We start from the raw sequence: 13,320 nt of genomic DNA, 5'->3' as shown, positions 1-13,320 counted from the left end.
AAGAGAACAGACCCTCCTCCCCAGGTTAATTCTAACCCAGAAGATGGGCAACAAGCACTTGTTGTGGTCTACTCTTAAATACCTTTAAGTAGTCCACAAATTCTTTGACTTCCATTTTCGCCTCATGCATTCCTGCTACGTCTTTGAAACCAATCCCTTTTCCGGATTTTCCGTCCACAATGGTGAAACGAGCCATCTTCAGCTGGTTCTGGGGGAGGCAACACCAAGACTGAAGACACGCTCTGACTCTGGACAAGGCAGCAGCCTGCAACGGCGGTTTGCTACGCAGCACAGCACAGGCACGGCCATCCCCAAAGAGCGTTACAATGCCCACCAATGCATCGTTCTTTCCCTCACTTCTGCTTTGGATATACTTCACAGCCAGACTGCAGGACTGCTGCCTCGAGTTTTATTCGCCCACATTTTGCTGGGAAGGGAAAGTAAACCTGCAATAACGCTCCCAACCCAGCCCAAGTCCCTGCAGACCAGGCAGAGACATTTATTAAAATTGCATAGAATGTCCAAAATCTTATTTGGGATCTTCTCCCTTAGTTTTAAATTCACCGATCCTTAAGACACTCGGGATAAGTGTGGCTTTAAGGAACATGTATGGATGGTAAATACCAGCGGTAAATCAATTACCAACATTGCCTTGTAAACGTATGCAAACATACACTTTGGACCGCTGTCCAACGCTGCCACCAGCTTCTACAACACAACCCAGGGACAGAATATAGGCTCTCGAATTCAACAGGCACCACATTCCAGCCTTCTGGTGCGTGTTAAGCCACAGTGACAGTCAAAACAAGGACTTAGTTAAACATCCTACTTGTAACTGCTCGCTATGTTCCTCTGAAAACAGCTACTCAGGATTTTTTTTTTTAGAAGAAAGTTTACAGCTTCTCGTGCCTTAGAAGCAGCAGTTTGCCCAAACAAAGAGTTAAACACGCTGGGCCTAGCTGTCCCCACTTATGCAAGGGCAGAAACCAGTCCTCAAGGCCCTCATTACTTAACACTTCTTTAAACTACTCTTTTTTCCCAGGCAGCTGCGCCCCTCTGTATAAAGAGAATCCCAAAGCCAGAAGAGAGCTGCAGAGAGCAAGCGGGAAACCTACCAGGGGACTGAATTCACTGCTGTTTTCATCCCCGGATCCCTGCGGTCAGTGCCAGTGCACCCAGAGCTGATTTCTACAGTTTCATCAGCTGATCCAGGCAAGGGTGGAGGATAGCAGGAGATTTAACTGATGTTGCAAGTGAGGCATGTGGCGTGAGGGGAGCAGGCCAACACGTAATGAAATCCAGAATCTGAACATATTTTATAAATTGAGAATTCATTTTGCAGAAAGCAGCAATTCCTACTCCTGGCTGTATGGGAGGCATATTGGCAGGACCCAGTGAAAAACACCATCTGCAGCTGCAACTCATTAACAAGCTTTGAAAATAGCAGAGCAAACTGGACTGCAAATGCACTGAGCTCAGCCCTTCCTGCCATTGGGGGAAAGAAAGGGCCTCAGCTAGGGCCAGTTACTGTACAAACGAGTCAGATGATCGGGACAGGAAAAGATGCAAGATGTGTCAAGACCGAGGAGTCCTTGGCATCACTTAATTCTCAATCTGTGTTGACTTTGCTGGGGAAAGGGGAGGAGATTAGGCCAGCAGAAGGCAAGACTACTCACAGGCTGCAAAGCACCGTGAAGATCCAGCGTACTTACAAAAGCATTGAATCCTCCTGCCCTGCCCGCGACCCTGATCAGACGGAAGATGCTCCACAACATGGACACAGCCATAAGTGTCACTATCAGGGAAATGACATCACTGAAAGGACAGAAGCAGGACAGGTAAAAATTGAAGCGTTCAGCCACAACTCAGTAAATACTACTCAGTATTTTCAGTACTTTAAAGGTCCTGACATTTTCGGCAGCCATGAGCATCCATGACTAAGAAAATGGCACCTTAAAATTTTATATGTGAAAACAAAACCCCAACAATTACGTAACCCGAGAAGTTAACCAGAGGACACTGGCACACACTGCTCACAGCTGTGGAAGGAATTCCGCTTCACCATTCCCTGCAGAGGCACTTCTACTTATAGAACAGATAGACCTTCAGGCAGTCAGATCACATCCCGCATCCAGGGCAGAAGCCAGTGGCACTGGCAGTCCTTCCCACGGGAGCTCACCGCAGGAGACCTGTGTCCAGCGATGCTAGGAAGATCCCAGCTCCCCCACACCTGGCAGAAATCCCAGCACAAGTCTCCCATTAAGAGAGGCTGGTTGGCTGCCCCTGCTCCAGCCACCCACAAGTCAAGACAAGGAGGTCCTGCAGCAACCACGATGAGTTGTCTGGATCCTCTGCACTACCTCTTGGGTTAGAGGGGAGACACGGGGCAGAGCTGACAGGGCAGTTACAAGTCAAATGTGCTGAGGACTAAAGACTGTGAGCTCTGAACACGGGATACTTTTAATAAGAGGAAGAATGATCGGACTGTCAGATGGCAGGCTGGGGCTTGAGGTACCCTAACTAAGCTCCTTGTTCTGCTACACGTGCCCTGCTTGGCCCTGTAATGATCCTGCCTCCCTGCACTTCTGTTTCATATCTTTAAACTAGGAGCACGCGTTCCACCTCTCAGGAACAGATGATTTACTGAGGCAATGGGAGCAGCATGTGCTGTATACCTAGCTGCATTTGTCTCCTCTGAGCGAGGGCTCCTAGGCAACACTGGAAACTGAAATCACCTACAATTTAGCATCAGAGGATTAATTCTGAAACGCATCAAGTGCCCGTATCTGATAGCAAACTGAATGCAAGCTCTAAGTGCTCTGCACCTCACAGGTTCAAACTCCTGACTCTGAAGTCTCCAGAGAGAGACTTCAGACCCTGTAGTATCTCTTAAAAAATAGATTTTCAGAAGCAGGGGAAGCAGCTTGTGCTGCTAGCTGACTAACTGTTCAGTGTACTCTTCCCATTACACAAACTGACAAAAATCAGCAAGTTACGAATCTCAGCGAAAGATTCCATACAGCGTGATCTATTTAAGGAGTTTATCTTCATACAAATCAGGCGTTTAAAGTGTAAAAAATGTCATTCAGAGGACAAGCAACTAGTCAAAATCCTGCACGGGCACTTTCTCATGTATGAACACGACATTTATTTCACATTTTGGTAAGGCATCCAGATGGAACAGCTGCACTGGCCACCCCCACCTCCAGTGGGCAAGATACCGCGCTCCAAACCCCACGAGCCACACAAACCCGACGCTGTGCACCTCTGCTTAGCGTGGGGCACAAGCCGGTGACGGGGCCATCTCGGCAGGTAGCGGCAGCAGCACGAAGCTATCTTTCGTGGCTGCTAGGGCATGGGATTTCTGTCTTGGCAGACAGTATTACTGTGCTGCATCTCCATCTCCAGGAGCCTAGAAAATATTAGTTGAGAGCTCTCCACAGGCCAGTCCCTCCACACACTCACGAGAGCATCTTTCTCCACCAGCACAGCCGTCAGTGACGGAGGTGGACTTGTTTGATAGCCAGTGAGCGAGCTTCACAGGGTTCTTTTATATTCCGTGCCCCATAAATCATACCTTGCAAAAATAAGCTGCCAGTCTTAACAGAAGGGCAAATAAACCACATGAGCAGCAAATGCCCACAAAACATCTTATGAAAGCACAGAACAAAGGCTAGCCAGTGCTCTGTAATCTTTTGTCTGATTTTTGCTTCTTGCTCATTGCAGTTTAGTTCAGAATTAAAACCTTTAAGCACTGACATTTTAATTAGTATTTTTGAAAGCAAAGGATCCCGAGATCCTTTCAGGTAACAGAAAGGGGCTGCAAATTTAATAGAAGCACTCCTCCCTCGGTGAGATTTTCTATCTTAGCATCAAAGCTGCTCAGCTCAGTATGTGGCTCACAGCTGGAGCGAGCACCAGCACAGGCTGTCCTCTGATCTACAGCTGTTGGAGAAACAGGCCAAAATGAGGTGTTTATTTTTACAGACTGAACCACCACCACAGGCCTTCCTTGAAGCATTCTAACAGGGGACAGCGTACTGCACCACCAACCTTCTCCACAAACCAGGGCGTAACATCCCGCTTGTTGAGTCAGGATTTCTATCTCACGTTGCACTCGAATTCTGGCTTATTGCAAGGACAGCAGCAACTGGCAGACTTTGCTCGGACCTGCTGACACTGACCCCAAATATTTTGGGGCACTACGTGCTGCAGTTCCAGACATCTCCTTGAGAGCCTCATTTCTGAGTCACTAAGGCACATCTAGAGCATTTTTCAAAGACCGCCTAAGTGCTCCAAAACAGAGACCACTTTTTTTTGTTCTGCATTTACATAACACCAAGTTGGAAGGAACTTTGCTCTCCAAGTGAGGGATGTTGTTGCCAACGTAAAATCAACAGTAAGCACGAGCTGATATCATACTTTCCATAAAAGCCGGGGTGTTTGTAGGAAACAGGGATTCTCTCTCTCTCATCAATATTCAGCTCATCCTCCGCAGCTCTCAGCTTCTCTTCAAATTTGTCAATGTTTGCCACCCGCATTGTGTACAGCAGGGTAACGTTCTGGGGACATGCAATCAAAAGCAGCAAAAGGAACTTGTAAGTGTAGTATAAAGACAACAACGAGCAGAAGAGGCGCACAAAACAGAGAAGTCAGATAAAAGTTAGCATTGCCACATCCTTTGTTGGCTGCACCCATGGACTCACGAGCAGGTAACTGACACTAGGACTCCAAATCGAGTCAGGAGCACCTCATGGCTTTCTGGCACCTCATGAAAGCGTTAAAGCCAAGAACTAAATCTCAGCTCTCTACAAACGAGGAGATGCAATGATTTTGTAGGCAGACTGGAGGATGAAGTTAGTATTACAAACCTAATGGTAATGATAGCTTGGGTCCAGTCAAAGTTTTACAACGCAGCTGGAAAACTACATCACTGGGCAGGAGGCCTCTGGCTATTGTTTCTGTATCTTTCTCAGAAATTAATTTCATCCAGCAGATTGCAAAATGGATCATAAATCGATGAACTACAAGGGATGTACCCAAGAACAATACTGTAATCTCTGAGGCTAGTTTGTAATGATTCTTGGTGGCAACTCCTGGAAATACAGCAAGCATGTGATCAAACTTTGCTTTTTTTTCCCCCCGTCTTGGAAAATTTAAGAAGGAAGTCTGATGGAGTTTGACAGGGAAACTGGAACTAAAATCCAAACAGGAGACAATTTTTAAAACTGGATCTAGAATTAAGACTTTACAATCATCTTCTAGAAACCTTCTGACATTTTAGACAGAGCTGGGAGGAAAGAACTATTGAATTTCCCCAGCTTTTTAAACATTCGTAATGCTGCCTTCCAGGTCACTATTAATTATTCTTACAGTTTAAAGTAAAAATCTTAGTGTGCAGGTTGGTATGAGAAATAGAAGCCCCCTGAACTACAAACAACAGGAAGTACAATTAATGAAAAGCAAGTTTACCAGCCAGAGTTTTACTGAACGTATAATTCATTAGTTCAATTCTTTCCAACAGTATAATCCAAGATCTATTCCCATCAGAGAAAGCCACTCACGACTTGTCCATGCGGGGTTCCTCCTGGGTGCAGATAAATTTCTACAATATCACTTTCTGGAACCACTTCGATTCTCTGGACCTCCCCCTTTGACAGCATCTCATTGATGAAATAATTCCAGGAAATGTTGGTCCCTTCTCTGTTCTCGCTGACGGTGAATCGGAACATCAGCACTATTAACGTTATGATGAGGAGTGCCCGCAAGCGTTCAAGGTGCATCTGATTTTCCCTTTTCCTGCGCTTCTCTTCCTCTTAAAAAGAAAAAAGATCAGAGAAAAAAGAAGTGAGCATGTAACTGCACAGCTCTGTGACCAAACGAAGGGACACCTAAACGACAAAGACTAACACCACGGTACCTTTAACGCTTTTGTTGCGTGGTTCTCTGGAGGCACTGTATTTGGAGGCAGGACCGAACTGGCTCTGCACAGGGCATTTTCTACCTTGGCTCACAAAGGTAACAGGAGGCTGTGTGACTTGCCCAAGGTTACACAAGGGAGTCGGTTTTCTGGGTTACATTTCACTTCCAGGCCTTCCTGGCTTCTAGGCTGTCAAGCCACAGGGCCTCAGCTGTGCATACGGAACAGCACCAGGGCAGAAGCCTGGTTATGAAAGCACGAGCAGTCATGTGTAAGCTTGGTGGCTGTCTGGAAGGAGACACCTTTTGCATCCCGACAGCCAGCAATCATCTGCTTGCATCACATTGTTGCTTTTCCAATGGAGGCTGTTGTGCCACATCTATATCCAGCTGTTCCCCAAGCCCCAAAAGCCGCGCGGGGAGGCACTGCGTACACACGTTACACAGATAACGGAGGATTGCCTCTTCCATTTTAAGTTGTGCTTCAGTAAGAGGAGGAACTGAAGCATCAGCGAGCCAAAGACAGTCCCTTACTTGCAGAAGTTGTCACGCGCGAAGGCCGACACCCATCTCTAACATTTTGGAACGCTCTGATCAGCGTTCCGTGTTTCGGGGCAGTCCGACTGTGCTCCAGGAGCCTTCAGATGGTCATAGCCCACTGCCCCCGTTGTGGTGACACCAAAAATCGTTCTGCTCGAACATGAAGGACTCGCTTGCCTGGCCTAATATGGATGAATAAAATAATAAAGCCACCAGACCTTTGTTGCTAAAAAGCACTCAAGTATGACTACAGCTCAGTTCTAATTAACACGCTTCTACGCTGCCTAGTCCTCGGGCTGTTGCTAACACATCCACTGAAAAAAATACCAGGAGTGAGTAAAACCAGTCTTAGTTTCACTGTGAAGTCATGTAGCACAGTGCTGCGGGATAATTGCTTCCTGGTGAACTCCTGATCCGCTGGCGCCCTGCACCACGAGACCAACAGCAGTTCTACTGCCTAGGAGAGAACCGGCACTCGGAACAGATCGAACGCCGCACAGAAGAGCAGTATGCAGCTTACCTCTGAATCAAAATATACCTCAAATCGATCTCATTGTTCTGTGCACGTCTTCTCCCCTGCTACGTAACCACCTTCATATTTAAACGGGCTTGGTAGCTTGTTCTCGTTAAGATCTGGATCAGCGTTACACACTGGATGTGCCTTCCCCACCTTTACAGTACCAGTGGCACACTGAAGGGGTGACACGAGAAAAAGGGACGGCTGGCTTGCAGTATCTGCCACCAGACCTTTTTTTTTTTCAGGCTCCCAACATTAGGCAAATTCAGAATTCGGTGGTAGCACAGCTCAGTGTCAACCGCCAGCGAGCACCGGAGCTGTTAAGATGACAACCAGTATCCTCTTCTTTCCAGTTACGTGTGGAACTTCTCACCATAGAACTTACTGCTCGGTCTTGATATACAATTTAACACCAGCAGCAAGATGGCATACAGAAATACCATTCTACACCCAGAAATAAATTAATTCTGTACCACTGGACCGCTAGTGCACTAGTGCATCTGCCTGCTGCGGCCCAGATGAGATTGATTTGCGAATTCCTAACAAGTGTTCTGACACCAGCATTTATCACTAGCCACCAATTAGACCCCTACACACGCGGCAACAAAACCGAGGGACAAACACATGACCCAGTCAGATGCTAAAAAAAGTACCCTGTCCTTCAGATGCGCAGCGTCATTTTTCACTCGCTTCCTCGCTCTGCTCCACATTTAACAGGAAAGGCTTGTTCCTAAATAGAAACAATGCGGCGTTGCAGATAAGGTCGCGATTTCAAAACACGGAGACAAGCTCAGACGCTGCGTCCAGCCCATCCACTTTGTTCTTTGATGCCATCTCCTCACTTCGTTATCTGCTAGATCCAGCCTCATTAGAACAAAGCAATCCGTCACAGACCTGCAGGCTAACATCCAGGAGTTTTATTAAGAACATTCAAGGCTAGTATTGTAGAGGCCTCAGCCTGGGCATTATCCGTAACTACCGAGCAAGTTCTAAGTTCATAGAAAAAAGGAATGTCTAGGAAAAGGAGTTCTGACTTAAAGAAAGCGACCAGCTCCTGCTATGCAGGTTCCTTGCTTGGAGATGTGAATGAACTACTGCTAAAGCCCTTCTGCGTGTTACATCTCAGACAGCGTCAGCGTGCTTGTGGGATGTCGTACAGCACGCATTCACTGAGGATGTTATCACAAAAAAAAGATCACCACAGGGTAAAAGCTTGCCATTAGACACCCTGAGACAAACAGCGTCTGGGATACAAGACTCGTCTCAGATCTTTAACCTACAGCTGAATAATTTCAGAAATTTCTAGAAAGCTAGAAGATACAAAGCCTTCTCCTACCCTGCATTTAATTAAGGACAAAATTAATCTAATCCTAAGTTCATGTAAAATATGACCGTCTTTACAGTACAACGTTCGTGTTGCACCATAAGCCACCCCACAACCGTCAGTAAATGAGAACCAGTAACTGGATGTGACACTTGCGAGCAGCAGCTGTGGGAATACTTCCAGCTCTTTGGTCTCCAAAAGCCTCCATGAAGCAACGATCTGCCATTAACCCCAAATCTGAACTCTCTGATTAAAATCTTGCAAGGGCTGCACTGACAGTTTGAAGAGTTCTTTTTAATAATTACTGCAGAGATGAGTATTCCCCTGGAGACATGGGGGAGCATTCCACCTCCCAAAGTCAAGCTATCCATTAATCACTGGAGAAAAGAGGCCGCAGAGCACAGCATGTTACTGTTTACTGATTTTAACAGCCACAATACCTCAAGGCGCTGCGCTCGCAATCACCCTGTGTGGTCTCGCAGACCACAAGCGCCCCAGCCTCTGAGCTCCGGCTTCCTCAGCGAGGACTGGGCGATACCTGCGCTCGCATCCCGATCGGATGCACCAAGGTGAAAGTTTATAGTGTAACCTACTGAAGCGGTGTGACGTTAGCTGCCTGCCAGCCTGCAGCGCAAAGGTCTGGAGCCCTCCAGCTGCAGGAGGCTCAGCCCTCGCTCAGAAGTCCTGAAAGCAGCAGGCATCCACGTAAAGCCTCTCGAACCATCACTGGCCCCTGCAAGCAGCAGCGAGTGCCGTAAGATGAATAAAATGCTTAGGTCTTTGTGACGCTTCGGAACGTATCACTGACTAGACAGGAGAATGAGGCCTTCATCCGGACCTCTTCTGACTCTGTACAAAAATCCCCAGGCCAGTAGATGCAAGACATGCCCTCAGCTGTGGGATTTCACAGCTCAAAATCTGCAGCACAGAGCCTGAAAACATGCCTAATCCAGCTCCTAGAAACCCTGCACACACTTCAGTTCTTGGGAGACCGGAGGGAAAGAAACGTACTCACAAACGAGCAAAGAATTTTCCTTACAGAAGTGGAAAGGAAGAATCAAATTACACTTTTAAAAGGGAATGCAGCTGTTGTCAATCTGCAAATAGCAAAATGTTGCTGACAACACCAGGACTTGGAGGGACACCCACAAATCAGCTCGGATTTGAAAAATCTTTGATGAAAACCTACTGGTAGAAGATACAAGTATCAGAACTCCGGCCTGTCAGACGTTATGCAATGTTTTTGTCTCAACACATGTTCTCCTTCATGTCCCTGCTCCTTTTTAGCATCTTGGAATTCCTCTCTTCCCCCTTCCCCCAACAACCTTATGGTACAGAGCGGCCACTGACTTCTCTGCATCACCTGGCGTGCCACCCAGCTCCCTAGGTATCAGAACACATTTAGTGAGGTAAAATTCGTGTTCAAAAAGTTCTGTGTGCTGGGATGCCTGGGGCTCAGACAGAGCAAGATACGCAAAAAAAAAGTATCCAGGAGGACCAACTTAATAAAAAGACAATTTCTGAGCAAGTGCCCTTACCAACACAGCTAAGGACTCGTTAAGAATCTATTTTTACATCTGAACTCTGTAAACCACCAGAAGCAGACACACCCACAAAGAAGGTAAACGAAGTAAGAAATAAACAGATTCCAGCTTCAATCTGTGTTAACATTTAGTTCTTAATGAAGTCAAAGTGCTCTATACCAAAACCCCCAAACCAAAACTCAGTAAATGTTGTTCCCCTTTGGAAAGTGGCAAAATTAAAGCCAAAGTCAATGAAATTATTTGTGCAGGATGCAAAGCAGCACGTACAGAGAATCAGCTTCATGGCCTGTCTCAAGCTTTATTCTACCGCCAGCTAAGACAAAATCCCCCTTCCAACTTGTTCACAGCCTCAGACTCCGTTGGAAGTTACAGAAACAAGTTTGCAGTACCCAGGGAGATGAGCATTCAGGCTGATCTTCCACACTTCCCCCCCGTGTCCCTCACACACGCACAAAAGACTCATGCCAGTAAGTATGTTTTTGGCACATACGTACCCTCATCCTCCTTTGGAGACTTCTTCCTGAATCCTCCATTCTTATGGTTACTCCCTCGAGAGCTTGAAGTACTAAAATAGTAAGTGCTACCTGCAGGCAAGCAGAGTCCAGCAGTTACTACCAAAGACCTCACGGAGCAGCGAGAGGTGGACCAAGGACGGCAGAAATCCACGTGAGCTCCCAGCGCACGCAGACCTCACTTCCACACCCACCCAAGCACACAGCTTCGTTTGTGCACCACGGAAATGAGACAGCCTCACAAGAGGGAGCACTGGGAGGGACAGACTCCTTCAGTTTCCTTATAGAATGTACACTTCTCCACAATCCAATCAAAACAGGAGTTTGTTCGGACATTGTTTCAGTACGGCAAAAAAAAATCATCTGGAGAAGTTCCTTCAGTACTAGAGCATTTACACATTCCCCAAGGCATAACCAAAGTTAAGGCTGGTGGGGTCAGTAAAGAACAGCCTCACGCTAGAGCTGTGAACGCATGCTAGGGGAAATTATCTGCTGGGGTTCAGTGCAGGGTTCTCCGTACACACTGTTAGGATACTCTAATAAAAGCCAAGGAAGGATGGCTACAAACAGGAAAACCCACGGTAGCTGCTACAGAACAATTAAGTGAAGGCTTTTTTTGCCAGGAAAATACAAAAATTTCAGAAGCAAGGCAACTGACTCAAGGACTGGAGCTTCTCGTTCTCATGGTCTGGAAAGAGAAGCTGGACTGAAGCCCAGAAGCTGGACTGCTTGTCAGCTGCTATTTCTACTAGAGGATTCGCAGCCATTTGAAAGATGATGCATGTATTTTTTCTTTATTTATTTTTAAAGGGGGCAAACCGAAACAAATGACCCCCTCTTCCCCCTGAAAAAAAAGCACAGCTCTTCAAGGTAAAGCAGCTCGAGCTCACCAGGCCCACAGCGCTCACAGTCGCAGGGACCGCTTTTGTTCAGATCTCCAAAGCATCAGCAAAGCTGCTGCCCAATTTGAAGAGGAGAGCGAGAAGAATAATTGCCTTTGTTTTACAGCTTTGTACTTTTTGCTCTAGGAATTCAGCTAACACCTTATAATACCCTTTTAACCTGCTCCAACGCAAGGCTTTTAGCAAGGTTACATGGTATGATTTCTGACTGAGGTGAATGACATTTTCCTCCTAGGTTTTGCTAATGAGGCCCAGGAAGATTCCCTAGTTTGAAGTCTGCTGTTTTTAAATTAGCTTTTAGGTCTAATGACTCAAGGGGTTACTTAATCACACTGAGCTCCTGGTGGAAAGATGCCATTGCTCATCTCTGCCACCAAAAAACCTAGAACCCCTGCAAATGGCACTCTGCTCCCAAAGCCAGGAACAGGACAGCTTTATTTCACTTTCAGGAATTAAAAGTAAGGAAAAGTCAACACTATTACTAAATAAGACCTTTTTCCCCCCTCCGAGTTTCTCGTTGGAGTTGCTCTTTGGGACTCACCTAAGAGATTCCAAAGCCTGACTGGATCTCGAATTATTTGTTGTTTCAGAAGGACTCCACTGAGACCTTGAGATGTGGGGGAAAGTGTTTGTGACAGAAGGCTCTGAAGAGGAGATAAAGGAGAGGAAGAAAAAAAAAAGACAATTATCGTTAAAGTCCTGTGACAGCTTATCGTTTCTGTATCCCATGAGGCAGAAATTCCAAAACATCAAAATATTGTGGCTAAGCTGCAGGACCAGCAGTTGTAAGCCCCAAATATTATTCCTGATTGTGCTGCAAACTTGCCACATGACTCTGAAGACGTTGTTTATAACCCAGCTTAAAATAAGCACACGTATAAATAGAAACACATATTCAAAACACTCGGAATTTTTATCTTTTTCCTTGCTGTACTGCTGCTCTTCACTCTAAAGATACGCTAGAAACCAACTCCCAGAACGCAAACATACCCTCCCACAGGAGGGAATCCGAACAACTCCTGCTCTGTAACCCTGCTGCACAGCAGTAAGGATAACACAGCTGTTTTCCCCATGGCCATTCAGCTGCAATCCTACAGTTTATATCCACATTTAAGGGCAATTTCTTAGCCTCTGAGAACAGACACGAACTAATACCCTCACGGCACACGCCTTCCCCTTCCTCAGATGTGACTCCCTGTCTCTCCCTCTCACACACAGAGGGGAGTTTCTGTGCAGCAGGTTAGACAGGAGCACTGGCCAGGCTGAAATCCTTTTTTTTTCCCTTTTGGGAGTCGGCAGCACAACTGCTCGTGTCTGCCTGAGAGGGTAACCTCCTGGGACCAGGGTATTTTGGAACAGAACAGCTCGGGCTACTTTAAATTGATGACAGAGCTGTGGTAGCAGAAAACCTCGGCATGATTCACGGAGCGGTCTCAGACTTGTTCTTCCTTTGCCTGCTTGGCCTGCCCGTTGCCGTTCACTGCGCTGAGGCAGAAAACGGAGCTGGATCATGTCACGGGCCTGCTTTAAGCAGGATCCTTGCCTCCCGTACGCATTACGGGCGTTCGTTTGCAATACCAGCAGCACAAGGCAGGGAAAACCCATCTGTGGTGCACAGCAGCACCGAGGGGAACGCACTTGGGGCGCAGGGAGGGTGCTGTACGGACCCACAGCCGCTCGGGGCCTGGGCTGGAAACGGCCCTGGAGGCCACCCGGGTGCCGCAGGGGGGGCCCCGTCCCGCCGGTACCGGGACCGGTGCAGGGACCGGCACGGGGTGGGGGGGGGAGGGGAAGGAGCCTCGGCCGTGAGAGCCCCGGCGGCCTCATCCCGTGCCGGCCCTCCTGGACACACCTAACGCTCCACCCGTGACACGGCGCCTTCGGGCCGCTATGACCGAGCCTCCCCCCCGGCCCCGCCGCCCCCCGTTACCTGCAGGCCCCGGGGCTGCGGGCGAGGCCGCGCCCAAGCCGGGGCTGGCGGCGGGGCGGGCCGCGGCCAGGCGCAGCGCCCCCGGAGCAGCAGCAGCCGCAGCAGCGCCATGGCCCGGCCCCGGCCCCGGCC

General features: G+C 47.7%; 1 protein-coding gene across 1 annotated transcript in view; it reads right to left on the bottom strand.

Moving 5' to 3' along the window:
- The window catches only part of SPG7 (SPG7 matrix AAA peptidase subunit, paraplegin), a 31,595-nt gene extending 18,281 nt beyond the window's left edge, over window positions 1–13,314 (bottom strand). The window contains exons 1-7 of the mRNA XM_035337222.1: window positions 13,189–13,314; window positions 11,800–11,902; window positions 10,339–10,428; window positions 5,565–5,815; window positions 4,423–4,562; window positions 1,713–1,815; window positions 83–208 (exon numbers count right to left, since the gene is read on the bottom strand). Of these exons, the coding sequence (XP_035193113.1) occupies window positions 83–208; window positions 1,713–1,815; window positions 4,423–4,562; window positions 5,565–5,815; window positions 10,339–10,428; window positions 11,800–11,902; window positions 13,189–13,299 (924 nt within the window). The 5' untranslated portion in view covers window positions 13,300–13,314. The remainder of the gene's footprint in view (window positions 1–82; window positions 209–1,712; window positions 1,816–4,422; window positions 4,563–5,564; window positions 5,816–10,338; window positions 10,429–11,799; window positions 11,903–13,188) is intronic.
- Between the last annotated feature and the right edge of the window lie 6 nt (window positions 13,315–13,320).

The sequence above is a fragment of the Oxyura jamaicensis genome, chromosome 11, assembly GCF_011077185.1.
Source record: "Oxyura jamaicensis isolate SHBP4307 breed ruddy duck chromosome 11, BPBGC_Ojam_1.0, whole genome shotgun sequence".
Classification (NCBI taxonomy): Eukaryota; Metazoa; Chordata; class Aves; order Anseriformes; family Anatidae; genus Oxyura; species Oxyura jamaicensis.
The sequence above is the reverse complement of the archived record's forward strand: the minus strand, read 5'-3'. Positions and strand labels throughout refer to the sequence as shown.